The sequence below is a fragment of the Vicugna pacos genome, chromosome 12 (genome assembly GCF_048564905.1).
Source record: "Vicugna pacos chromosome 12, VicPac4, whole genome shotgun sequence".
Lineage (NCBI taxonomy): Eukaryota > Metazoa > Chordata > Mammalia > Artiodactyla > Camelidae > Vicugna > Vicugna pacos.
The window spans coordinates 3,819,210-3,846,998 of NC_132998.1; the positions used below are offsets into that span (position 1 = coordinate 3,819,210).

Below are 27,789 nucleotides of genomic sequence, written 5' to 3' on the forward strand. Positions count from 1 at the left end.
TTACATATGGAATCTTAAAAAAAAAAAAAAAAGACAAACGAATTTATTTACAAAACAGAAACAGACTCACAGACAGAAAATGAACTTACGGTTACCAGGGGTGGAGAAGGAGGTGGGAAGGGATAAATTGGGAGTTGAGATTTCTAAATACTAATACATATATCAAATAGATAAACAACAAGTTCATACTGTATAGCACAGGGAACTATATTCAATATCTTGTAGTAACCTATGGTGAAAAAGTATATGAAAATAAATCTGTGTACATCCATGTATGACTGAAGCATTGTGCTGTACACCAGAAACTGACACAACATTGTAAACGGACTATACCTCAATAAAAATGAAAAAAAAAGGTAAATTCTAAAAATCTGTTTAGAAAGCACACATTCGTCTGTATTTTATAGAATGTGTATTTCACACAGTCCACTGAATTCAAGGACAATTATGATGTTCATCGTGAACATAATTCATATCCAGTATATAAGACTGAAGTTTAAGAACAATCCACATTATAATAGCATTTTTCTTACAATGCTAAATCATGGTTATTTGTGAAGTTGAAACTAAGCTTAAATAATACTTCTGTGCCGTATACTCTTTACATAATTTACATACGTTAAGTTCATTTTCTCTTCATAAAAGTCCTCTAAAGTAAATACTACCATTGTTTCCATTAAAGGTGAGGAAACTGAAAAACACAAAGAATAAATAATTTGCACAAGGTCACAAGGCTAGGAGATGGCAAAGCCAGATTTGAACCCAAGCTTTCTGGTTTTCTTAATTACTACATGGTATCACCTCAGATAACTCTATGCAAAGTTCGGTGTTCAACTACCAATAGTGAAGCAAGAGAAATCAGGTTAATTGAGGCCACAGTTTATGCGTGTGTCAATTTGCTAACACTCTTACCAGTCTCATGGGGAAAGTACAAATGAGGAAGAGAGGCTCAATGAATTTAGATCTGAGATCATAAAGCTAAAAAGTAGTAAATCCTCTACCCAAGTCCATGATCTTTGTAATTTCCACTAATTGAAGAGGAAATCAATAAGGGAACCAACATTTCTTGAGCATCAGTTGTGCATAAAGCTTTGGTTGGGGTTATTAAAGCACAGTCCTTGTTCTGAGGAGTTCACTTTTGTGTAAAGCAACTGTGCATGTATAAAAACAAAAAAAAAGAAGCAATTTTGTTTCCACAGTAGGAAAAAACTCTAACTAGTCATTTAACTCCAGATTATTTCACTGACAGGAAAACTCTGAGTAAGTGGTTTAATTGGGTCACAAAAACGACAGCAACAGGACGAGGAGAACCAGCAGCCCAGCATGTTTGACCTCCGGTCCAGCCATTTCTCCGTATGCCTCCCTCTGCCAGTGAAATGGCACAGACAGTGAAGTTGTGGTTCAGAAGAGAGGGAAAGTTCTGTGCACTGGAATAATTGACTCAATTTATATTTAAGATCTTATTTCAGAAGAGGGGTTTTTGTTTTTTTTTTTGTTTTTTTTGGCCATCAGCCAGTTTATTAGACGAAACTGAAAATGCAAGCATCTGTTTCATAATTGTGCAGATGCTGTTGATTTTGCTGCACTGCTGTGTCCATACAGTTGACATCCAGTATCATTCATGACATGTGTAATGACCTAAGAACTATGTATTATTTACACAAATCGTAAAAATAGAGGCATTAGACAGAAGTGATGGCAGTTGAACATGACAACTTTGGAGATACTTGTTTGTCAAGATTCCACCATAATAGTTCAGAGTTCTTGTGGCTTCTCTGTTAAATAATGGCTTGGACAGCTCAACAGCAGAACTTCATTCCATTCAGCTAAAAATTTTCTTCCTAAACCATCTGGGCTGGCAGGTGTTCATCATCAGATCGGGGTTGCTATGAGACTGGAACTTGCTGATGCTAATGAGGTATAGAGACAGAAACCTAAATTCTGCTCATTGGAGACAACTTTATATTTGCCTCTACTGGAAGTACGAGCAACGCCTTACGACTTTCCAAACTGCAAAATCTGTAATTGAAATTTCCCAAGGAGAACATGCTAGTGATCCAAAATGATAGAGTAAATTGATGGCAATGTGTGTTTGTTTTCATTTTAAACATGGTATGAATCTTAACGCTTTTCCTCTTTCTTGGTGGAGAGCAAGCCCCTAGTCTGTGTATAATTTTAGGGTGGGTGGGCAGGAGAAGGAGAGAAGCATCTTTTCTCTCACTTCAGAGATGTACTCCTATCCTGATAGAAAGGAGAGTCAAATCATTTACATATGATTGTCCTAATGAGATTTAAAGTGTGCAGAAAACATGCAACAGTTACAGGAAAAATGTAATCAACCTGTGGTTTCTCTAGTTTGAGGTCAGCTAGCATCACATCACGTTCACCCCAATGTTTGCAAAAAGACAACCTACACGCAGGCAGGGTTATAGAAAATGTAGAACTGATATTCAAAGTGACCCTGAAAACCTAGAGAAATTGCTTTACCGTAACATGATAATGAACAAAGGAAGCTCAAATTGTATATTTCGAGGCCAGGATTACTCTTTAGATCTAAGGGAGCAGACATGTTACTGAGGAGAAAGGTACCTGGAGCCATGCTGGATATTCTGATGAACATGGACAGATAAACAATGTTGACACATCAAATGCGTTAGTAAAAGTGATATTCCATGTTTTTATTTTCTCAACATTTTGTTACTATGTTGGGTACAATTTGTGTCATTGTGTAAAATACTATAGGAGAAGGGCACCCAATGTGTTGATGCAAATGGCAGTTTTCAAACTGTCTATTGTTGTGCCCAGTTTTTTCAGAGTGACTTGGGGATTGCTGAGGCAGGTGGCCAGGCAGGAAGGAGGGAAAAGTGAATTTTCTTCAGCTGTAATAAAAGCTCAACTTGCATCAGTTTTGTGTATCGAAATTGTGTGTCATGTTTTGCCTGAAAGGGGAAAAGGAAGGGCTTGATAGCTAAAAAGGAGAAAAAGAATTTTGAAAGCCACCGAATGACAGTATCAAAAGTAGGAAAGAAAGAAAGATTTGCTTAAAATAAATTCTGATCAAAGCTAATGCTAAAAGACAAAATGGCATAGATACTGCTATGAACAGAAATAAAATGCTGTGTTGTACTATATGAAAAATGCCTACCATTAAAGAAAAAGCTGCTAGGTGTGTGTGTCTGTGTGTATTTGCATTTGGTAGAACTAAGCTGAGCACACAAGAAATGCCTTCTGGGTTGACAATGACAGAAAGACTCAGTGACGCTAAAGGACTGGAAGTAAATATTGTGTCATAAATTACTTGGTAAATCATTGTATACATTTCTGTTTGATAGTGATAATATTATAATAAGGTTATTTTGTATAATCAGTGTGCCATAGAATATTTGCATTCATTACCTCAATTACTCTTCACAAAGGTCCTATAACTTAAGTGTTTAATCCCCATTTCAGAGATGTGGAGAGCAAGGCCTGTAGTAATTCAGTAATTATCTTCAGGCTGCAAAATCATCCACTGACAGAGATCTATAAAACTTCACATTTTGCAGGTTTCCATTGCACAACCTGCCCTTCCATAAGCTGAAAAGTTTATAAATGTCATGTAGGATGGTTTTAGAAATCAAATGTGTACATAAAAAAAAAACGGTGTTTCTTTTGTATGTTTTGTCTGTAAAGATGCATAATCCAATCACCATCTTAACAGGCGTGGTGTGACCCAAGGAAATACTATTTTTCAATAGTTAATTTAAACCCTCATCTACAAGTGAGAATCTTTTTCATTCATTTTGAAGTTTCATCTAGAGATTTGAATTTCTGAAGCAGCAAAAGTGTTATTAGAATAATTCCAAACTGAGTATTGAAATTCTGGTACAATTCTGCTCTTCCACTGATATTTGAAAGTATATGTTGAAACAAATTGTTTCTGTGAGTTCTTTAATAATGATAAAGTAGATTGATCTCTATGGGGTCAACCTCGTAAAAACATGTAAGGAATTTATTTTTCCTTAGAAAGAAAATCTGCTTCCACGGGAAAAAAAAATCAAGGACACGTGTTACATTCAATTGGAAAACTGCTGGATACCTGGCTTGTGTCAAGAACGTCCGGTTCTCCTAGGCAACCGAGAAGAACCTGCTGATTCCGTGTGAGTTCTTAACCTTGCTAGAGTTTCTTTATTGATCATCCGGTATATGGGGATGCTAAGTTGGTTATAAAATACAGTAAGCCGTTCACATGTTTTCCTCTGTAAAGTAAAATTAATAGCCAGAATTCATGAATGAACATCTAGGTAGAATGTTGACACTCTGCTACCAGTTTCAATCCCTGTTCAATCCTAGAGTCAATTTGCAAGAAGATTGATTTGAAAGGGCTGCAAATGTAAGTATGTAAGTATAACGCACTTCCTCCTTCTGAATTAGCAACTTAAGATGTGTATGTTTCTCCATTCATTCACAAAGAACAGACGAATATCTACATGGTGTTGAACTGTCATTGGTTTCAGCTACCTTCTACGGTGTATGCCTGACATTTACAGCCATTCTGGGTTGAAAAGAGGCCCTCAGACTCCTTTTCCAGTTACATCACCTGCGCTACGTAGGTACGCGTGCCTGGCTGATGTGGCTCTGTGGCTGCGGGTTAGGCGCAGTTCCCAAAGGTGTATCCCTGACATGCCGTATGGTTGTGTCACCTGTTCCGAGTAGTGCTGGTCTGGAATATTCCGCCTTATCCATACTGTTGGTTCCACCTTTCAGCCTCATATCCCTTGATCTTTTAGACAGTTTGATATTTTTAGAGGATGTCTGGAAATCCCCCCAAACAGAAGAAATGACTCTCACCCTACGTACCTCTTTACGGCAGATCTTTGTCGGTATTAGGAGAACTACATGTCTAGGTTGTCAAGGTTGAAATCAGCAGCGTAACCGTGCCTTTCATAGTTTAGGTTATCCTTGGAACTAAAACTGACTATTACAGAGATGGGAAATCTCACAGTCATAAAAAGCTTAGAACTTACTTACTTGGTTGAGATTCTATATTTTGTTTATTTCTCAAAGCAATAAACAAACTAACAAACCCAAAGTAAACAGTTTGGGTAAAAAAGTTAAACAAACAATAGTAATAAAATAAACCTCTCTTTTTTCAGAAAACAAAAAAGAACATCTTTTTAACAATACTGAATGTTTACTGAGAAATATGCTCAGATCATTATTGGATTTGCTTGTTGCTTTAGATAAAGACACAGATTTTTCATTTATTTAATGTAGTTTAAATTTCCAGATACCACTTGCACGCTCTCACTTCCAGAAGAAGCCTACGCATACTGGGACACCTCTGTCGTTAAACCCACCCCTCGTACTTCAAAACAGATTTTTAGCAGGAAGCTGTCTGCTGCCCCAGGTTCCCAACTATGATTCATTTTGCTTTAATAATCTGGAAAGACTGTGCCACAGAGCTAATTAGGCAACTGGCTATCATTAGTGTGGTACAGTCTCTCGCCAGTTTGAGTTTTAAAAATGAAATCAGTGTGATGATTCCAGCTCACTTTCTAGCAGACATTTTGCATTTTTAAGCCATGTTTGGCCCACCTTAGTAATTAAAGTATTCTCCAAATATACCGTATTTAATCCAGTTTCTCCAAGAGAAGATATAACAAAGATTGGAAAGCCAACCAAATCCAAATCATGACATGGATAACTAACTAAAGTATGTTGGAAGCCATCTGGTGTTTGGTGTTTTAATCAGAAACGTCGCACATCAGACCCTAATGCTTGATGAATTTTAAATGTATTCTCTGGGATCACCCATTTAGTCATTAGTAGCAACTGCTGTGTTTATTAAGGAAGATCCACAAAGACCAGGGGACTATGACTGAAGATAAAACAAAACTAAAATATATTGCATAAAATGAGATTTTCCCTTTAGAGTTGATACAACGAAATAATAATATACACTCCTGCACACATAGATGAAAAAATTAATAATAATGTGATAGATAACCTGAGGGAAAGACTAACTAAAAAACTTGAGCTGACTAGAGAATGCTTTTTCCACATCATCATTCTCAACATGGTGCTTTCCAGCTTAAAGCTTTCACTTATTCATAATTTCCTTTTTCTTAACAGTTCCAGATAATAAATGCCTTTGTGAGCAATCTGTAGCCGTAAAGAACGCTTAAACAAGTGGACATAGCTGGGCATGTTCCAGTAAACTGATTTTATTAATTTGATGTTGCCTTTCTTAGTCCTCTCTCTATCCTCCTCTAGTAGAATGAACTCCTTATTTTTTCATTTTCAGTCAGAAACATTTTCTCCATGTTTGCAATATTCCAGTGAACAAAATAGAGATCCCTGCTATTTGGAGCTTCCATTCTGGGGGAAGAATACAAACAATAAAACATTATCATTTGTTAAACCATGTAAATAGAGCGATGTCACATGTTAGATGGTGAACATTATTATGGGAAAGTAAGGGGGAAAAATAGAGCTTTAGAGAGGAAATAGGGAATGTGTGTAGAAAAGGGGCAGTTTGCCACATTAAATTGAGTTCTCAATGTAAGCCTCAGTGAGAAAGTGGGATTTGAGAAAATATTTGAAAAAAGAAAGAGAGAAAGCTGAGCAGATATCCTTTCTTACAGAGACAGCTATTAGGGCAAACACCAGAAGACAGGACAAGGCTCCTGTGGAGCTCGTAGATCAATGCAAGGACTGTGGCTTTTACTCTGAATGAATGTGGAAGCCATCAATGAGCACAGGAGTGACATGACCTGGCTTCTGTTTTAGGATTATTTTGACTGCCAAGAACGGATTGCAGCGGGGCAAAGGCAAAAGGGAGATGCAGTGATGTTAGTGACCAAGATCCTGCATTAATGCAGGCAAAGGATAACTGGATCTGACCAAGGAAGCAGCAGTGGAAGTGTTGAGAGGCATCCAGATTCTGGACTTTAAAATTCTCCCTTTGAACCCTCCTACACTGTTGGTGGGAATGTGAAATTGGTGCAGCCACTATGGAAAACAGTACGGAAGTTCCTTAAAAAAAACAAAAAAGAGCTACCATATGATCCAGCAATCCTTCTCCTAGGCATATATCCATATCTGAAAAAGACGAAAGCTCTGATTTGAAAAGATACGTGCACCCCAGTGTTCCTAGCAGCACTATTTACAATAGCCAAGACATGGAAACAGCCCAAATGCCCATCAAAAGATGACTGGTTTAGGAAAATGTGGCACATATATACAGTGGAATATTACTCAGCCATAAAAAAGAATGGAATATTGTCATTTGCAGCAACACAGATGGACCTAGAGATTATCATACTAAGTGAATTAAGTTAGAGAAAGACAAATATCATATAGTATACTTTAATGTGGAATCTAAAAAAATGACATAAATGAACTTATTTACAAAACAGAAAGAGACATAGAAAACAAACTATGGTTACCAAAGGGGAATGGGAGGGGGAGAGAGATAAATTAGAAGTCTGGGATTAACAGATACAAACTACTATACATAAAATAGATAAGCAACAAGGATTTACTATATAATACAGGGAACTATATTCAATATCTTGTAATAATCTATAATGGAAAAGAATATGGGAAGAACATATATATGTATACATATAACTGAATCACTATGCTGTACGCCAGAAACCAACATGACATTGTAAGTCAACTGTACTTCCAATTTAAAAAAATAACAAGGATATAAAACAAATGCAATGACAAATTGTCACAAGAAATAAATCACAATCTGGCTAAATAGCACATAATGAAAAAATGTGGTTTTTATTTGTTTACTGTTGTTTCTTTCTTCATTTTGATGACTCTACCTGTGTTCCTGTCTCTCCCTTTTCTCTCGTAATTCATCACTTTAGTTCATTCCAGCTATCTGTCTTGCTCATTCCTATATTCCAGCATTCTTTCCTCATTCTCTCATCAACTTGAAAATGAATGGGATAACAGAAGTTGCCCCGGTCCTGGCTCAGACCACTGTGGGTAATTCTGCTGCTTGAGTTGTACCATGTCCTAAAATCAGTGAGTGCTCTTGATGTTAGGGGGGAAAATCATTTTTTCCCTCTTCAATGTATCTACTCATTAAAAATAAAAAGATGTTATTTAAAGAAGACGTGGAATCTCCCCTAGAAGCTTCCGTTATCTATTGTATTATGAGCCCCATGGTTCGCACTTGGTAGATGGTGTTGCAAAAATCATTTCCATCAAATTTTTTTAGACATGCTAAATGCTTTGTCCATCTCATCCCCCCAAAAGACTGAATCTATAGGAAAACTAAGTAGGATCTAAAAATATTTTTTTCCAGATGATTATCTAAAATCATAAATTTCCTAATACCCAAAGACTTGCCAAGGATGAATCCCTGACGGGCCTGTTCACATCAGGATCTTTGCTGCCTCGTGTTCCACCCTCAACTTACTGATGGATTTGTGAGGGAAAGTTTGGAACATTTTTGGTTGTGAATTGTTTTCATAGAACAATTGCATTCATTTCAAAAGCATTTAATACCCATTCTTCCATTATAAGAGGACAATCCCAAAATAAATTGGATTGCCAGGATGAAAGAAAAGCAATTGAATTGTAGTTATTTTTAAAGGGCATTTGAAGAAACACGATACCCAATTCTTCCACGTAGAGATGAACAAATTTCTATAAGGGCTGATTAGCCCGTCTGAGGGTTTACATCACTGGGTTGAGGGGCAAACTGCTCATTCTGTTGGATTTCAGCAGGGTGGCTATAAACCTGGGTGTCCTTTCTCCTTGTAAGCCATGAATTCCTGGGAGGGCGTGTGACTCTCTGGCTCGGTCTGAATTGAAAGAAATTGGAAAACTCGAGTTATAATGATTCTGCAGGAACATGGTCCAGCTCCTTTTATAAACTGTTCGGTTTCAGGTTTCTAACCGCAGTAAGTGCATTTGCTGCAGCCAGGATCTCCGTGGCTGTTGCAGGAGGGTAGTTCTCTGGGGTAGCTGTATACATTCCCTTCTACGAAAACATGGAGAAAACCTAGGTGCAAATACTTTCCTTAGTATATTGCTAGTTGGAAACAAAAGAGAATATCAGTCTCATTTGTCATCCAGTTTCTTTGATGCAAAATCATTTTATTCATTCATTCATTCATTCTTTTTTTTTTTTTTTTACTTGCAACATGACCCAGCAGAGTCTCTTAGACAAAGAATCAAATATCTTAGTGAGGCCTTAGCTTTGCTATTAACAGGTTTTGTTGCTTTAGATAAAGTCCCTTTACCTCTGTGTTCCAGTTTCTTCATTTATAAGGCTGTAATCAACACTAACCTTGTCTACTGAGAAGTAATATGTTAACCAAATATTTGTGTGAAAGGTCTTTGAGAAGATACAGGAAACTAAAATATCCCACTTCCCAAACTGTGTTCATATACATTTTATCTTTCAACCACTGCCTTGAGCACCACCCACTTTATGTATCAGTGAGAAATGCTTTTGACTCTTAAGTATTACTATCCAAATAACAGCTATTTAAACCAGAGGGGCATTTATTATTCACTTAAAATGAGGTCTGGAGGCAGGAAACCACTCAGTGGGTTCAACAATGGTCACTGCCTTTCCACTTGGAATTATTCTTAGGGTGTATGCTTTTTCACCCATGTGCATGTTATCACCTCCCCTTTCCCAGAAATAGATGTCTGGCTAAGCTCCAGACATTATGATATACACGTGTAAGGCTGGGGAGCACTGACTAGGGGAAGAGAGCCAACTCCCTTGTTCCTCATCCGTTCATCTAGAAATGATCTTTTTTGCAGAAATTTCCCCCGTTAGGTTTCCCCTGACACCTCAGCATCCCGAGCTACATTACATGGACACCTGTGCAGTGAAAGAGACCTCCTTTACAGCACAAAAGAAGGGAAGCCTGCAAGGGATAAAAGGCTGAGGAATGGCTTTGGGGTAACCAACCAACAATGTCGCTGCACTGTAACCAAAGGAAGTTCAATACATCATCTTGAGAACATAACCTCCTCAGCCTGCGTTTGCTGCCATTCACTCACATCCGTACAGGAGTCTGTTTTTTTTTTGTTTGTTTGTTTGTTTTAACAACTATGGCAAGGTGACCTTAGCAGTCCAGGTCCTCTGTCCAAATTTCATTTGGGACATGAAGGTTATTAGTTGGTTTTTAGATGTGCCCCTAGTTTTAGTCATTGTTCCCCCCATAAGTAAACACCATTCTATTCAGGTCAAAGCATCAGTCCCACCTGTTAAGTAATCAATTTGTGGCAATAAAATCGTTGACCCTCTTTTTAAGATGAGGCCACTAGTCTGGTCTCTGTATTTCTTTGGAGTAATTTTATTGTTAGAGCCTCATTAGCCAGCCTACTTTCAGGAGACCAGTCAGAGAGTGAGAGGTAACATTGTAAACTCGTCTCCTGTCTCCATTTGTCTATAAAGATAAACGTAAAGATGACTCCTTACTTATTCTTATCTGAAGGAATATCTGAATCAAGGTGAGTTTCTTTCCCTGCTCTCAAAGCAAAGCAAGTGGTGATAATTCCCTCCCTACCACACACTTCTTTAAAATAATGTCATTCCCATTTCATCTGGGCATCCTATTACCCAGATATTCCCAGGAAGTCATTGTCTTCTTGCATTATTGACACCACTTAGAGTAAAAGAAAACTCAGTTCTGATCAGTCACTGAAACCAAAGAGGCTCCTTCCTCTCCTCATCTTGCCCTTCAGAATATGATAGGAGATGGAATGACTCCATCCATGTGCACCTGGCTGTGGAATTTTTCGTCTCAGAAGGAGTTCTAACAGCGGGGTTGAGGAAGCTGGTACGGTAACCACAAGGAATGATAATCAGATTCTTCAACCCCCATAGAAACCCATGGTGCACTTGATTAACCTTGAGAGGCTCTAGGAAATGTTTCTAGAATAATTAAACAAAACATACTGGCCAGGCTTAGCCTTGCATATGGAATCCGAGGAGCTCATCTTAAGCCAGGTAGGAAACATCTGGGGGAAAAAAAAAAAAGCAAGAAAGCTGTTTTCCATTTTTTTTAACAAAACAACTCATTATTTCCCTCATAACAGAGTTAAATTCAAATTCTCAGGGATGATGGGAAGCAGAGTCTCTACATATGTCTCAGGAAAACCCTCACCAGTCCTATTTTAAGAGGAACATCAGGCAGACCTGGATTCTGCCCAGAAACCCCTTTGCCTTCTTGCTGGCATCATCCCAGCCCAACTCACTGGTGGCAAGAGCAGGTCTACCTCCCTGACTCTTTCGCTCCTAACACTATTTCTTCCTCATAGTGGAAGTTCAACAAATAATAGTTTAACAAAATATGAATGTATAATACTTAAAAAGAAATGTTTTATTGAACAACTACATGAACGAGAGTAGCAGTTTGACCATGCAGTGGGAAACGTGCAGAGCAAATGGGGACAAGCAAAATAACTTCAGATGACAAAGACAGCTCATGTGGAAGGACAAGTTCAACTTCCAAGCCTATCAGGCAGCAGGACGCCAAAGAAAGGTGACTTACGTTGAAAGCAGAGAAAGCCTGACAGTAAAAGGTGAAGGAAGATGACAGGTGCTTCCAATGACATTAGAGTTGAAAGAGTTTCCTGAGGCATAGAGAGTCTGTGTCTAAAATAAATGTGATGCTTGATGGGTTTGATATTCACTGGAAACCTCTGGGAAAACATTTCAAGTAGTTTTCTTTGCAAATCTTTTTCTCGGTAAAGTATAGAGTGGGAATGTGTCACCTAAAACCCGAGCAACTTGCTTCCCTTGGCAGCAAAGTCATCTCTATTCATAGAATGGGCATGTTCCTGAGCCTTAGCAATTTATGTTTCTTTTATTGTCAGAACACATATCAGCCCAGCAAGTCTCAGTTCATGTGCTTGACATATTTCAGTGTTATATTGCAAAATAAAACATCCTTTTTCTTCATGTGCACTGGGTTTTCAGGTGGGAGTTCTCACATTACAAACCCATTGGTCACCTACAGCTCCTCCACCCATTGACCCAAGCCTCCGTTTATGCACTACGCATTTGACAACAGCATCGTTACAGTCCCCTCCGGGTAGGAATAAGCCCTTGCTAAAGAATCCACAGAGCAGAAATAACTAGGCACTGATACACACAGGTTTGAATATTTTCTGTCATTATGTCCATTTCCTAGGGTAATCTATGGGAAATTCCAGACGGGTTGTTACCCGTTTCCTTAATAAAAATATTACTACTCACATCATATGTACCTCACCAAAATGAAAATATTTCAAACGAAAACATTCTTACTAACAATGTAGTGAAATATATGTTGTTGCAAACTCATGTCACAATTTTTCAAGTGAAATAACAGAAAAAGAAATAAATAAGAAACCAAAACTTTTAAATCTAGTTCCAGATACATTTTTTTTACTTTTAAATATGAAATTTAAAAACCATTGCCAACTTTATGCACATTTTAGAAGATTTCTCTCAGCTGTATCAAGTAAGTTCCTATACATTATTTCAGATGAGACATAATATTTTTCCTACTTTTTTTAGATTTCTGTTTAATTGTTAGAATATTGTGACATCCTGATAGTCTAAAAATATTAAAATGTAATTACTTTTTTTTTTAATTTTTGTAAACACAAAGACTTTTACTTGAGCTTCAGTTTCTTCAAGGGCACATGAGGTATTTTAAATAGAGGATACTTAAGGTCTTCCCCTGTTCTAAGAATCAATGACTGATTAACATTACAAGGGAAGAAAGATGAGATTTTTCTGCAAAGCCTCATTCTTCTTATTTCTGAGCATCACCTTTCTAACTGTGCTAGCTAGTTTCCAAAGATGCCTACGCCCACAACCTACACTCTCCCGTGACCTTCTCTTAATCAGTGGAATGTGGTAGGAGTGATAATGTGTGACTCCCATTGCTAAATCACAAGAAACCAAGGCTTCGACCTGGGCATCCTGGCACACTTGCTCTGGGGAAGCCAGCAGCCACGTACATAATTCAGCTCTAGTGATGTTATCATGCTGTAAGGAGGTCCAAGCTTGCCATGTTGAAAGGCTACACAGGAATCAAAAGACATCCAGTCGGTTCCCACGTTGGTTGAGCACTAGCCTTATGAGTGAAAGAGCCATGGTGGATATTCACCCCATTGGGCCTTCCAGATGATTCTTGCTGCAGCTGCAGTCTTTCTGCAACTACATGAGAGATATGAACCCAGTCAATCCACTCTGAGAGATAATACATTGTTGTAAGTGACCAAGATTTGGGGGACGATTTGTTACACAGCAATAGGTAAACAAATACCAACTACATTTTTAATCTACAGTCTTCATCAAAGCCCTAATCTATCACATTGATGCAGTTTTCCTCTCATATGTTGATCTTTATCCTTTTATTTTTTTCCCCAAAATGATAAGCCTCACATTTTGAAAGACATAAGTAGCCTGTTTGATAGTATATATCCTGTACAAAGACATTAGGAAGCCTGGCTTTTTAATCCTCATTTTACATAATAGTTGAGTTTCCCACAACTTTAAGCAAGTCATTGGCTGCTTTTTTCTGGATCTCATTGTATACAGTTCATGTAATTATAACAGAATTGATTGCACTGAGTACATAATAACGCCAAGAAACAACTACAAAACTGGGAACTGAAAAACTGTAAATTCTACTATGAAAGACAGTTTTCTATAACAGAAAATTTTAAGTTCTCTGCTCCATCCCAGAATTTTTTATGATCTGCTTGATACCCCTAAGGCTCATATTTATATCAGCCATCTCTTCATTTAAAAAAAAATGGTAAGAAAAAAATGACCTTATGTTTATCTCAAATGTTAATGTCACATTTAATTACATAGATAAGAAGTTGTATCTGATTCTATGCTTAATATTAAAAATTCTTATCTAAGTAATGGTGATAAGAGAAAATAATGTGTTTTTCTAGTTACTGTACTGTGCACATTTAATTAAGATCATCTTTTCTAAGTCCTGTCCTCTCCTCACCCTACACCCTTTGGGAAACACAGGAAAGGTCTGAAGTCTATGGAGGGTGGTCAGTTCAATATTTAGAGAGAAGGAAGAATTGCAATAGTTGCAAACAAGTGAGCAAAACTAGCGCCCAAAAAAGGGGACAGAGCAGGTTGCTGGAGCTAAAGAAAATGTTTGGAGTTTCCCTCTGAGTCTGGGTGCCTGGATTTTTAAGACTTCCCTTCTTTGGTCATCAATTTCTTCAAGAAATAATAAAAACATCTAGACCCCCCCAAATATAAACTATTTTGTTAGTAGGATGCAAGCGTGAGTTTGAATTTTGAGTAGCACTATTGATTGAATAGGATGACGTGATGGTGAAGTGGACCAGCCGATCACATTTGTGATGGCTTATGAAATCCAGAGGCGTGACCTCTAACCTCACCGAAGGAGACGGGCTGAGGTTCATTTTAGGCATAGCCCATCTGTGCCACACAGGATCTCCAAGAATGCTGACCGCTGCTAAAAACAGTGTTTTCTCAATTCAGACTAGAGGAGCACGTTGATACCAACTGCAGAGACACCTCCCTTCCCTTTTCCTCCCCATTCGCCCGCCCAGGGAGGGCTGTAAGCTGTGCCCTCCCTGCCTCCCGCTCCAGGGCTGAGACGGCGCAGCGGTATGTGTGCAAGCCTGTTCTTAAAAGAGTGGTCCTTGACACCGGTCACCACCAAAAATGAAGTAACCCAAAACATTTCTTCCTGGGCAGCTACGTGACTTCCTTACCATCCTCAGAGCGTAAGAGCGCGGGGAACTAGTCCCCGGCGGGGGTGGGATCCAGCCCCGCGCGGAGCTTGCATGCGAGGCCCACTGGGCTCCGGTGGCGGAAGAAACCTGCGAAATTCTCACCCCGCTGTCCCACCCTAGTCGGGAACTACTGGGTACTTGAAGAAGAGGTTACAGAATGTAGGTTAAACAGCCAAATTATCATTGAAAAAGAAATGTATGTGGAAGAAGAGATTTATTACCAAGTTTACATAAATATTGAGTTGATTTTTGACATGTAGGGAAAAACCGAAGCCAGTGGTTTTTAGTGATCAAAACCAGATTATAAAACTGCACACAACAGTTTTCCTCATGACTTTTTTTGGAAGGAAGGAGGGAAGGGTTTGCCTGACATATATGTCTGGTGATACATACATTTAAATCTATTTGCCAGTGTTTCTATTTTTAACCTATCCATGTAGGTTAAAGCTGTATATTTTCTCAGTCTTTAATGGTTGTTAAATGAGTCTGTTCTCAAACACCAACGATAATAATTTTAGAGTCCAAGACAAAAGTGTTCCTGTCAGTTCCTCTCTGAATATTAATGTACTAAGCTTATTGCTAGATTACATGATTAAAATAACAGATTTTAATAACTTTCAAAAGCATAAAGCATAAAAGTTATGTTCATATATCTGCTGGTATAAATTTTGCTTATTCAACACTAGGGGTTGTTTCTGTATTCACAGCTAGAGAAAAATAAGCAAAAGTTTTCTTCCAAACTAGCATTACTTGTTTGCAAAATACCTGAAGACAAAATAGAAGATACATATTTTTATAATATTTTACAACGAGGTTACTTCATAATATTTGAGTAGAATGGTGTTTCCCAAACTGTCTTTGTGTACTTGTACTTTTACTTAGAAAAATTTTTTAAAAATTCAGCAAACACTTGCTTGAAAGACTTGAGAAACATCAGATTTTTATTGGCTCTCAGAGCCTTTAAAATACTAGTATGAATTGGGAATCTCCAAAAAAAGGCATGTAGTATAGAGTTCGCTAAATATATTTGAGCACAAAACCTTTCGGCACATGTGCATGTGTGTGTGTATTGAACATTTCTTAACCCATAAAAGAAGTAGTTCTCTGACCTCACAGCTTGGAGGAAAATACTGGTGCATAATATGATTTTTGGAACCATATCTCATCTCACAAGCACATGCAAACACACGTATATCCATAAAACTCCCCTAATATCAAAGCAACTGCATATATAAAAGCAGAATAGAATTCATAAAAATGATTAGAATATCTGGTTTTAAAATGATAGTTTTAGAGACCCCTAAAAATAAACATTCTGATTCAGTAAGTCTTGGGAAGAGGTCAGAAACCTCTATTTTTAAGAAGCACTCTATGTAATTCTGATACAGAGCCCCGTGTGTCTTACTTAGAGAAACACTGACCAAACATTATACTTCTGATAAATTTATTTTTTTGTATATGTGTGTGTATCACAGCACAGTATTAAAAAGTGAACAAAGATGAAAATGTACTGTTAAATTTAGGCAAAGGAAGCGTTCTCCTCCTCGTTTATTTTCCCACTTCCCCTATGACGGTTGAGGAGTGGGAGATATCTCATTGGCTGGCATGTTCTATTGGTCATTGTTCCTGATTAAATATTGAGTGCATCTAGGTTTGGCCTTTTAACGTACCTAGAAAGCCTTTGCTCAAAAAGAGCAGCCCCAGGCAGGCATCTTGAAGTCTCTATTTGGCCCATTTTGCACAAATCCTCATTTCTGGAATTAGGTGGTGAGGATGAGAAGAGGGAGAGAAAAGTAAAGGATTAACCATTTGTGGGCCTTTGATGCCTCCTCAGTTTGTTCCTCCTCTCATTCCCTCCCCACCAAGTACCAGAGATGGCTGACATAAGAGAAATTTCCATCATGGTTGTGGAAATCAGATATCCACAGTGGGTTTGACACACTAGCAGGTTGGAGTTTATCAATGAACAGCAACAGAGGAAGGATGGCCCTCAGCATATGTGGAATGGTTCATCTTTCTGAGTTGAAGGGAAAGAAAATATAAATAAACTAATCACAGACCCAAAGGCTACAAGTATAACCAAAGACATACGCACACTGGATGGGAGAATCAGGTTGTCCCAGAAATTGTGGAGAGACATCAGAAGGCTGAGCTATTATTGAATGTTTAAGGTAACAGTGAACTGCTTTTCAGAGATCATAGTACATTGGAAGTTGCAGAAGGCAAACTAAAGGGAATAGAGGCAAATTATTATTTTTTTTAATTGAAGTGTAATTGACATTCAACATTATGTTAATTTCAGGCATACAATATAATGATCCAATATTTGTATATATTGAGAAATGATCACCATAAGTCTAGTAAAAATCTGTCACCATACATAGTGACAAAATTTTTTTCTTGTGATGAAGACCTCTGAGATTCACGGTCTTAGCAACTTCAAATATACAATATGCAATACTGTTCATTTTACAGCCCCATGATGTATTTATTTTATAACTGGAAATTTCTACCTTTGGACTCTCTTCACCCTGTTCATTCTAAGCCTATGGCAACCACAAATCTATTCCCTGTATCTGTGAGCATTTTGTTTCGTTGTTTGTATTTGTTTTTAAGATTCCACATATGAGTGAGATCTATGGTATTTGTCTTTATCTGAGTTATTGCATTTACCATAATGCTTTCCAGGTTCATCCATGTTGTCACAAATTCAAAGTTTCATTCTGTCTTATAGTTGAATAGTATTCCATTGTATACATATGTTGCATTTTCTTTATCCATTTATCCATCAATGGACACTTAGGTGGTTTCCATGAACTTAAGGGTGCATATATCTTTTCAAATTAGTGTTTTCATTTTCTTAGAATAAATACTTAGAAGTGGGATTGCTGGATCATAGGATAGTTCTAATTTTAATTTTTTGAGCATCTCCATACTGTTTTCCATAGTGGTTGGACCACTATGTAAGTTTTTAATATTTGTATTAATTTGATTTTATCCTAAAAGTAAATACCAGGCTCCTGGGACAGAGGTCAAAGTTATTATAATTTACAGCAACGGCTATGCCAGTTTCCCACCTCCAGTGCTCCACAGGTGAAACACTGAGAGCCAGGATCACACCTGCACAGGTGGAATCTGTTCTGCAGAACAAAACTCTTGAAATTAAATCTGGGAGTTTATTCAGGTACAAGCTGCCCTCTCTCTTTGAGAGAGAGGGAGTAAACCTTTGTTTCTCTAGTTCTTTGCATTCCACCAGAATATAATGACCAGTTGCCTAGCTCCAGGTTTCACTTCCCTTTGAAATATAAACACAAAGGGAGAGAACCTTCTTCCTCCAGGGATTTCTAGCCTGTCAATCACTCTTTAACTTCCAAGGCCTGTGCTTTAACCCAGGCGCTAGCAACATTGGTGCAGAAAGTCCTAACCACGTAGAAGCATTAAACCATTCACTCCCCAACTAGGATTATTTCTATTTGAAATGGTTATCCACTCACTTGACAATCTGAAATCCACTACGTTCATTTTACCGTCATTGTTCTCACCGGAACTGAGCCAATGACACCTTTCTTTCAGCATCCTTTAGATGATGCTCTGGGTAATCAGGACTGAGGAACTCCCTGCCCAAATGACCCCAAGCTCACCTTCAGGGGCTGGGTAGGATTTTTTCCCCTAGGATAAGTGACATAAATATCTAAACTTGGACTGTCTACATGCTTTCCTACAAGATTGCTCAGAATAAGGGTAGGAGGAGACAGGAAATAGTTTTAGAATGGAGAACAGGGCCCAAACACTGGCTCTCTTTGTGCCATAATGTTCCAGCACAGAATCCCCAGAAGTCCAAAAATTCTAACTTTGAGTCTGTTTCTGTAACTTATTGTGATGATATATTTATCAAGGTTAAATGATAGAACTTATTTTTTTATCAGTTTGTTAGCTTGATTGACAATTTTTAAATATCTAGGCTTATGGTACATAAGTGTCTATTTGAACTTTGATGAGAAACCTGCAGATGTTAAGCTCTGGCCCACATCCCCACTTCTTTTAAGCCTTGGGCTCAACCAACGCCTAGGTCCCTGGGGTAGTGGGGAGACTTGCCTTCCACTCCAAGAACTTGCCAAAGTTTTGTTTTGCATTTTTATTTCAAACAAGGACATTGTGGGCTTACTAAAATTTCAGATACTAGCTTTTAGGTAATAAATTATATTCAGATGAGTTTTAGACAATGACGACTCAAATCTGAAACATGGGCTGTAGAGGTCTGTGCACTTTATTATTTTCATAATTTATGATTCTGGCTGCACACCGCTTTCCTCCTGATTCTCACTGCACTGGACATTGCTGGGCATTGCTCAGCCCCTTAAACGCAGCAAGCTCTTCCCTGCTTCGGGGCCTTTGACAGTCCTGTTATTTCTGTGTGAATTGTTCCTCCTGTCCTTTGACTTAGCCTAGCTAAATCCACTCATACGCAAGGGCTTAGCTTAAATGCACTCTCCTCTTTTGAGATTAGGTTAAGGCTTCTCCTCATTTCCTTCTCCCTTGCCCCCTTATAGTCTCATTCAATTTAATCCCACAACTAACTACTGTCTGCTTGTTCCTCTACTAGAGTGAATCCCTGCCTGTTTGTGCATCAGGTTATTTCCAGTGTCTAGAACACTGCCTTCTGCGTAAAAAGCCTTCAGACTTGCTAGCTGCTCAGTGTTTTGCAAGTTTATATAATAATGAGTATATCCCTGTAGCCTAGTAATGTGTGAAAGGCTGGTGTGCAGAACGCTTTATCGTGAATTATACATTCCAACTTTGAAATGTCTCCTTAAGTAATTCCATGCAAGCAACAAGAGTTATTATTTAAGGGTTTTAAACTCTTGGAGCCCTGCAGCAAGTTTGTTCCTTCACTTAAAAACAATTTTGGCTTTCTCTTCCCAAACATTTCAGCACCATGTGCTAGTGCACTTAAAAAAAAAAGAAAGAAAGAAAGAAAGAAAAACAAAATTCCATTATTTAGGGATACACTGTGGGGCTGCAGACCGAATTTGCCCTTTCTATATTATTCTTTCACTGACTTTAGCTTGATTTATTGTAGCTCAGTCTAATCCTTTTCTTGTCAGTTCAATGATCCAGTTTTCATAATTTTCATACCAGGTTAAAATAAAATCATGTCTCCAAGGAGTCTAATGGGCGACTAACACATCATTGGTTAAACTCACTGTCATCAATAGCTCAGGCATGCTTGCCCCATCTTTGGGGAATAAATCCTGAGAATAGATGAATTTTTCTTTGAAAAGCATTAGCATCTTGGTTTTTCCATTTGTGTCATTAAAGAAAGGAAAAGACATAACTATACACTGAACTACATGTTGAAATGTGGGCATTAGCTATGTATACATGTATGTGTTACCATGTTTACTACCTGTAGCCCAGGGAGTTAAAAAGTATTCTGAGAAGCCCTCTGAGGTAGAAATAGAATGCACACAATATATATATATATATATATATATATATATATATTCATTCCATAGATATATACGGTTTTTGATCAGGCTCCTATAACAGAGTGCCATAGACTAGCTGATTTAAACAATGTTTATTTCTCACAGTTCTGGAAGCTGGAAGTCTGAGATCTGGGTGCCAGGGTGCTAGGTTTTTGGTGAGGGTCCTCCTCCTGATTCACAGATGTCTGCCTTCCTACTATGTCTTCACAAGGCAGAGAAAGGGAGATCATTGCTCGGTGTCTCTCCTTATAAGAACACTAAGCCCATTAATGGGGGCTCCAGCCTCATGATCTATTTACCTACTAAGAGCCTCGCCTCCAAATACAATCTCATTGTGGGTAAGGACTTTAACATGTGATTTTTGGGGGACACAAACATTCAGTCCATAGTGTGTGTATGTGTAAGTCAATTTCTGTAATCTCATCAACTAGGAACTATTATTATATGAGCAAACTAAGTGAAGAGGTGAAGTTCCTTGCTCAAGTTCACAAATTATTTTCAGCCAAGGAAAATTTTATCCCAACCATTACTAGTATTACCCCTACCGCTGGGCTCTCAAGCTCTTTGCATGACAGTCATTTGAAACAAGGTAGCCTTAAGCACGGATCTTTACCTTGCCACTGGCTAAGAAGGGAAGAGTGTTGTGAACAATTAGCAAAACCTCTGAGTTTGGGAGGGAGAGTGTTGATACATCAAATATGGTTGCACCTTTTAAAACTAAATTGTCCCCTTATCTTTGCATCTTCTTTATGCAACAAGAGCTCGAGTTCCCATTGAGACATGAAGAATAGGGAGAAAGTAGCTTAGTTGGGTTAGGGAGAAAGAGTTATTCTTTCAAAATATTGCTTAACATTTACTATATAGGCAATACTGGACTAGTTGTTTTCATAAATGTTGTTGCATTCATACTGAATAAGTGTTATTATTAATATTTTTAAATGAAAAAACAAACTGATGTTCAGATGGTGTAGGTGACTTCCAAGATCATACATCTAGAAAGTGGTACAGAAGGCATAAGGGTATAAATCCTCATACTCTAAAATCATTGTCCTTTTCATTACACAGTGGCTGTCTATGGTGGTTAACTATAAGTCTGAACACACAGGGAAATTTGAAAATTTTAATCAGGGGAATACAGTTACCAAAAAATATAAATTCAGTACAACTATTAGCCCCACAAAATATTTTCTAAAGAGTGTAACATTTTAATCCCTTAATGTCTCTAAGCCTGAATCTAAAATAGAAAACCCTTTAATTTATTCTTGGTCATTAAACACACACTAATTGTGAGCCTTGTATGTGACAGACATCCTGCAGGATTCTGGAGATTAATTCATTTTAAAGGCATTAGACACTTCCTGCTGTCAGAGTTTGTAGTCTATTAGTTAACTGTCACTCATTCAAAAAGATTTTGTACTCCTCCTATGTGTCCGACACAGTGTAGATAAAATGGCCAAAAATATAAATGTGATCCTTGTCCTCTGGATTATATTCTAATAGAGAAGACAAATTCTAAAATTAGTTAATAGATTGTAATTGCAATAAAATAACTCACGTGGGAATTTTTAAAGGATATATGCTAGATTCTGAGAAAGAGAATAATTAATCTCTAAGACTGTGATCAGGAACAGTTTCTGTAAAGAGAAAATCTGTTTTAATAACAGGTAAATGGAAAGAGCTAACTATGGAAAGAGCATTCCAGGAAGAGGGAGCACTTGTTGAGTGCCTCCTATGTGACAGGCTGAACTTGGCCTTGCCCCAGAGATGTCTGGCCTTGTCCCAGACTCTTAGAAGGCAACCTCCAAACTCTTGGAATCTCCCGAGTGATGGGTGTCTTTGCACTCGTGGTGGGCCCCTTGGATCACTCCTGATAACTTGTAGAAACTAGATGACATGTAGTGGGTCCCGTGGACCACGTCACATCAGCCTTGAGTCTGGAAAGGAGGAGCTGGAGAGTTAGTTCAATCATGTGGGAAATCAACCAAACATTCACGTCCACAAAATTAAAGCGCAGCAAAGTCTCTGAACACTTAAGCTGGGGGATGTCCCTGGTCGGCAGTCCTCTGTGTGTCTCATCACATGTCGGTGCTGAGAGGGTGACACATCCTGACAACAGTGGAAAATTCACCCAGAATCTGCCCTACGTGCTTCCTGTTTGCACTGCTTTTAATTTGTATCCCTTCCTGAAAGTAAACCTTAACTGTGAGTACAACAGCTTGCAGTGACTCCTGTGAGTCTTTCTACCAAATTTTCAAACCCGAGAGTGACTTTGGGAAACATCTGAAATTACAGTTGGTGTCAGAAGTGGGAGTGGTCTGGTGTGGACTCCTCCCTCTGACTTTGTAGTTGGAATCTCACCTCTTGTGGGTGTTATCAGAAGCTGGGGGCAGACTTGAAACTCTTGGTGACTGTGTCCTCAAACTTTTTAGTTTTGTGAGCTCTATGTATAGACACTATGGCAAAAGAGGAAAAAGGGGAACTTAGCTGCGGTTTCCAAATGTCTCTCAGTAGCAAAATGTTCACCAAGAAGCAGCAAAAAAACAAAAACAAAAAACAAGGAAGGCTTAAGGAGTGCTGTTCTGTTTTGTTTTGTTTTGTTTTTAACGACACCCGCTCTGACAACGTTTGTACACAGCTGAGCGTGATCACTTACAGCAGTTGTGACGAGTGTGGTAGCTTTTCCTTCTCCGGGTTTGATTCTTCAGGCGCCTCAATTTTTTTTTTTTTCATTTTTTAGCACGAACTTTTTCTTTCTGGGTAGAATAAGGTCAAAAGATTAGAGAGAAAGGGAAGGAGGAAATACAGACTCAGAAAAGAAAAAGAGATCTTGACTTTATGGCCTGTCTTCCTATGATCAAACCTTTCACATAGACCAGGAGGAGGGAAAATGAAGGGGACAGACACAGCCTGCCATTCACTGGTGTCTAATAAAAAGCCTATGATCAAATCACAGCCTTAGACAGTACAACTTGTACGAGCTTTTATTATCTATAATTCGCTGCAATATGCTTTGAATTAATAGTGGAATATATTAGTATAAAAGTTAACGTGCATCGACTCTCTAGGGTAATTGTTAACACCTGAAGTATCCTAATCAGGAGTCCACATAGCAAATGACATTAAATTAGCATTTGGAAAACTTAAAATCACCCTTCTATAGTCCATAAGTAACTATGGACAAATTTCAAATATTGATATTTAAACTTGTACTAGAAGATTTATTAATTAGCATAAGTAATTCTAGAAATAATTTTTAATAATTGAAATAATGTTAAAGATAAATGGGTAGAAATATTATACAGCTGAACCCTTTTTTTTACAAATGGGATATAATAATCTGAAGAACCCAGAAGCCTGTTATCTTCAGAGTAAATCTTTAAGTCTAGAAATATTTTCTAAAAGGGTATTCTGCTTCCAGAGTTTAGCAAATCCTGAAATCAGTTTATTATTGCCTTATTGCTTTATACTAAACTCTTTATACAAAATATATGACTGCCTAAAAAAAACAGAGAGTTGAGATGACACCAACTGAACGAAAGTTTATAAAGCTATAATGTAACTACACAGGTACATACATACATACACATCATATGTATGTACATGTTTGTATATGTAATTCATACATATATTTTAGAGTAAAAAAAGTTATGTATATAACTGGATTCAGTCTGAGAAAATTTGCTTGAAAACACCCAGGTAATACAATTCTGGGGAAGAAACCAAACGCTCCAGCCCTCTACATTTGTAAGAAGCAATTGCTGTTAATCAAAATAGCCTAAACAGCCAACCTGAATTAAGCTGTCTTGCAACAACGTGAAAGGGAAATTTTCACGATTTATCTCTAATTTGTTTGATCTTATTCATGAATTTCTACCAGTTCACTAACAAGAAATAAAACTGAAATTAAACACATGGTGTTGACTTTGCACCTTTATATCAAAGATCTGTTTACCAAATAATCACCGTGTTGATACGTGTCATTTGTTAGTAATTGCTTCTCAGGAGTTTGCCTATCTGCTTTGATAATTTAAACACATTTTTTTCTTATTTTGTTCATCTTGGCCTTTAGCAAACAAAATTATTTAATTAAAAAAATGCGAGCTCTAGAGTTAGTTTGAATTGTTCTGAACTTCGGCTCCACTTACCAAATGTTATAAAAATCTCCCTGAGCTTCAGTCTTTTCACCTGTAAAATGTTCAAAATAATCTTGCCCAATTCATGGAGCTGTTGAGAGGATTAAATGAGATAGTCCACATAAGATCAGAGCATGGATCCTAGAACATCATATGTACTCAATAGACATTAGTTATTGGGGGAAAGTGGGTCGTTATTTGGGAATAAGGATGCAAATTTAAAACAAAAAATGAAAGTGAAATTTTTAGACCAATTAGTTAATCTCTAATTAAAAACATACAAACAACCCGTCTAGGCAATTTGTCAACTTCATAACACTAGATAAAACGTTCTTTCCCCTAGATTTCCTATCCTTCCTTATGTTTCTTTCCAAGACGGTGGCTGAGTACATGGAGGGAGGGAAGATTCTTGAAAAAGGGAAGATGGGATCTAGAAACCTACAGAGTGTCTTATGGATCATTCAGGCCAGACTCTATTGGCAAACTTGAACCAAACTTCTCTTCTGAGATGCACACTTGTATACCAAACTTCATTCTTTGACATCTGCACTGGGATGTCTCATAAATGCTTTCAAGCAACATAGACCAAAGAGAATGTTTTTTTCCTTATATCTAAACCCACTCCTAATCCAGCCCTCCTCATCCACTTCTTCCTTGACACCCATTCATTGTTATGACCCCAAATCTGAGATTTGTATTCTGCTTCTTTTTTGTCACACTTCACACTGCTAAATCCAGTTGGCTTTTGTATAATATACCCCTGGCCCATTCTTTTATTTCTATTTCTACTTCCACTACTGTATTCCAGCCCCCCATCTCTCAACCTCACCTTCTATAATAGCTTTATCACCATTTTGCGCACTTCCACTCTTACAACTCATAATGTTTTCCACACAGCATTTTGAGTGGTCTCTTAAAAGCTAAATCTTGTCACTACCGTGCTTAAAGCCCTTCAATGGCTTCCCATCACATTTAGATTATACTCACATTAGTTAATACAGCTTTTAAAATAGAATTTTATTTGGCTTCTGGCTACTTTCCCAACTCAGGTAGTATCACTCTTCTGTGGTCCTAACTCACTGACCTTCTTCTGATTCCTTGAGTACATTAAGGTGATTTTCATCCTAGACCTCTCAATTTGCTATCACTTTTCATTTGAAATTCACATGCCCTTGACACTCAAAATATCTGTCTTTTTCTTATTATGCAGATACCCAAAGAATCAGCTTAAATGTTACCTCCCCTCAGTACCTAATCTAAAAAAAACACATTGGACACTTTGTCAACTCACATATGAAGTTTTCTTATTATTTGTTAATTCATCCATCCCATTAATTTATTTTCTCTCTTCTCACCCCAGCTGTAATTTAAGCTACTTTAGAAAAGAAACATACAGCATATCTCTTGAAACAGTATATATATTTTTTGTCAGTTGAATTATGTAATTAAATAAATGATTGGATTTGTTTAAAAAAAAAATGAATTGACTGAATCAGTGCTGCACATACCTGGAGCAACATGCTCCCAGGACTGACAATCACTATGTCTAGTCTCCTCTGGCTAGTGGTGCTGGTGCTCATTCCTAGATTCAGTTTCCACCTGTGGTTGCCTTTAATTCCCAAATCCAGATCTTTGTGCAGTCTTATCAAGTTAGCTTTTAAGTCCCCGCAGAATCACACCTTAATACTCATATATATAGACAATTTCCATGAATGGTCCTCTACCATCAGCCCACTCTGTATTAGAAATGGGCTATATGAAGTTTTCTCCCAAGAGGTCTGCAACTTCTCATAAATAAGCTTGGAAAAGTGCGCCACTAGTAGCAGCATCCTGGGACACCCTCATATCTACCTGAATATTTCTGGGAAGTGTTGTCTTTATTCTTTCCTCCCAAATGGTCAGCCTCTAAAAAGGGAGGAGAGGAGGGGAGGAGGATAAAGGAGGACTCTAGTATCTTACCTGTTTCATCTCCTCAACTACTTCCCTGTTCCTTTCTTCCAAAAAGTCTCAGAATCAGAAGAATGGAATTTCTTCCAGTCATCAGAGAGGACACACTCTGTGTTACAGAAATCCCTGTATTCTATATGTGCCTGACTATATCCTTGTGGTATAATTTCACATGTTCCTCTGTCCCCACATATTTCTATTAACTGGTAGTTACATCTAGGGGCTTAATTTAATCCTGGTTTTGCTGCTTTCATTTTTATGAGGGTTGTTTTTTCTTGGTTTTTTTTTTTCCCCATCATGTCAGGAAGTACATAATGTGAGTTTTTTTTCCTTCTTTTGGTGATGTTAGCATGGTTCTGAGCATTTAGGCTAATAAGGGCTAAATTTTTAGCCCAAATCTTCCATTAAAAAGTTCTACATCAGTCTTTCTCCTCATGTTTTAGTATCCATTGACGATCATAAGCCATCTCCATTATTTCATTAGGTAAAAGTCTTATTTATTAAGTGCCAAAGGTCAGTCTACATTGACTTACTTGAAGGGAATTTTTAGGTGGGTTTTTAAGGACTGTGTATGCAGGCAAGCACTGCAGTGTTTAATTAATAGCCAACCTCCCAGCCCTCGCCTAATGGAATTTTATTCTTTGTTACTGTAATGGAGTTTGAGTTACTTTTTAATGACCTTACCCAATCGACTCTTCCCAATGGAGAGTACCAGTCCTTGCTGTACATTATTTCTTCTGCATGTATAATGCAATTTGTGTTTTGAAAGCATTTTATATTTTGCCTTTCATTATCTACCTATTACTTTGTAATTCTGCTTTCACACAGGCAAAGCATGCAGCCAGATAAATGAACAAATCAGAAAGTAGCCCACACTTCAGTTGAGGAAAACACAAAAATTCAAGTGAAAGCAAGCTTATTGAATAATTGCAACTAGTCATAATCTACAAAAAAATGAAATGTATCAATATGATGAAGGTGAAGTCGAGGATAGATAGGGTAGTCAGTCACAGACGCTTCCTCCTGAAGGGGGGGTACAGTTGAGCTGAAATCTAAATTGAGGAGTAGGCACACGAAGAGCATCAGAAGAGCTTCTCAGATAGAGACAAGAACCATTGCAAAGAACCTAAGAAAGAATGGGTTTAGCCAACTCTTGGAAACAACCCAAGGGTCCAAGTGTTCATATCTTGTAATAAACTATAATGGAAAATAATCTGAAAAAAAATCACTTTACTGTACACCCGAAACTAACACAATATTGTAATTCAATTTAAAAAAAAAAAGAATGATTTTTGTTTCTTTGAAAACATGGGAAAAGATCAGTGAGGCTATAGTATTCTTTGCTTTTGTTTTTTTATTTATTTATCTTTTTAATTATATATTTTTATTGAAGTATAATCAGTTTACAATGTTTTGTCAATTTCTGGTGTATAGGACAATGCTTCAGTCATATAGGAACAATA

General features: G+C 37.7%; 1 protein-coding gene across 1 annotated transcript in view; it reads left to right on the forward strand.

Annotated features, from left to right (window-relative positions):
- LOC140700363 (uncharacterized) overlaps positions 1-27,789 on the forward strand; it is a 204,851-nt gene that overhangs the window by 169,499 nt on the left and 7,563 nt on the right. The window contains exon 4 of the mRNA XM_072973874.1: positions 4,006-4,139. Coding sequence (XP_072829975.1) covers positions 4,006-4,139 — 134 coding nt within the window. The remainder of the gene's footprint in view (positions 1-4,005; positions 4,140-27,789) is intronic.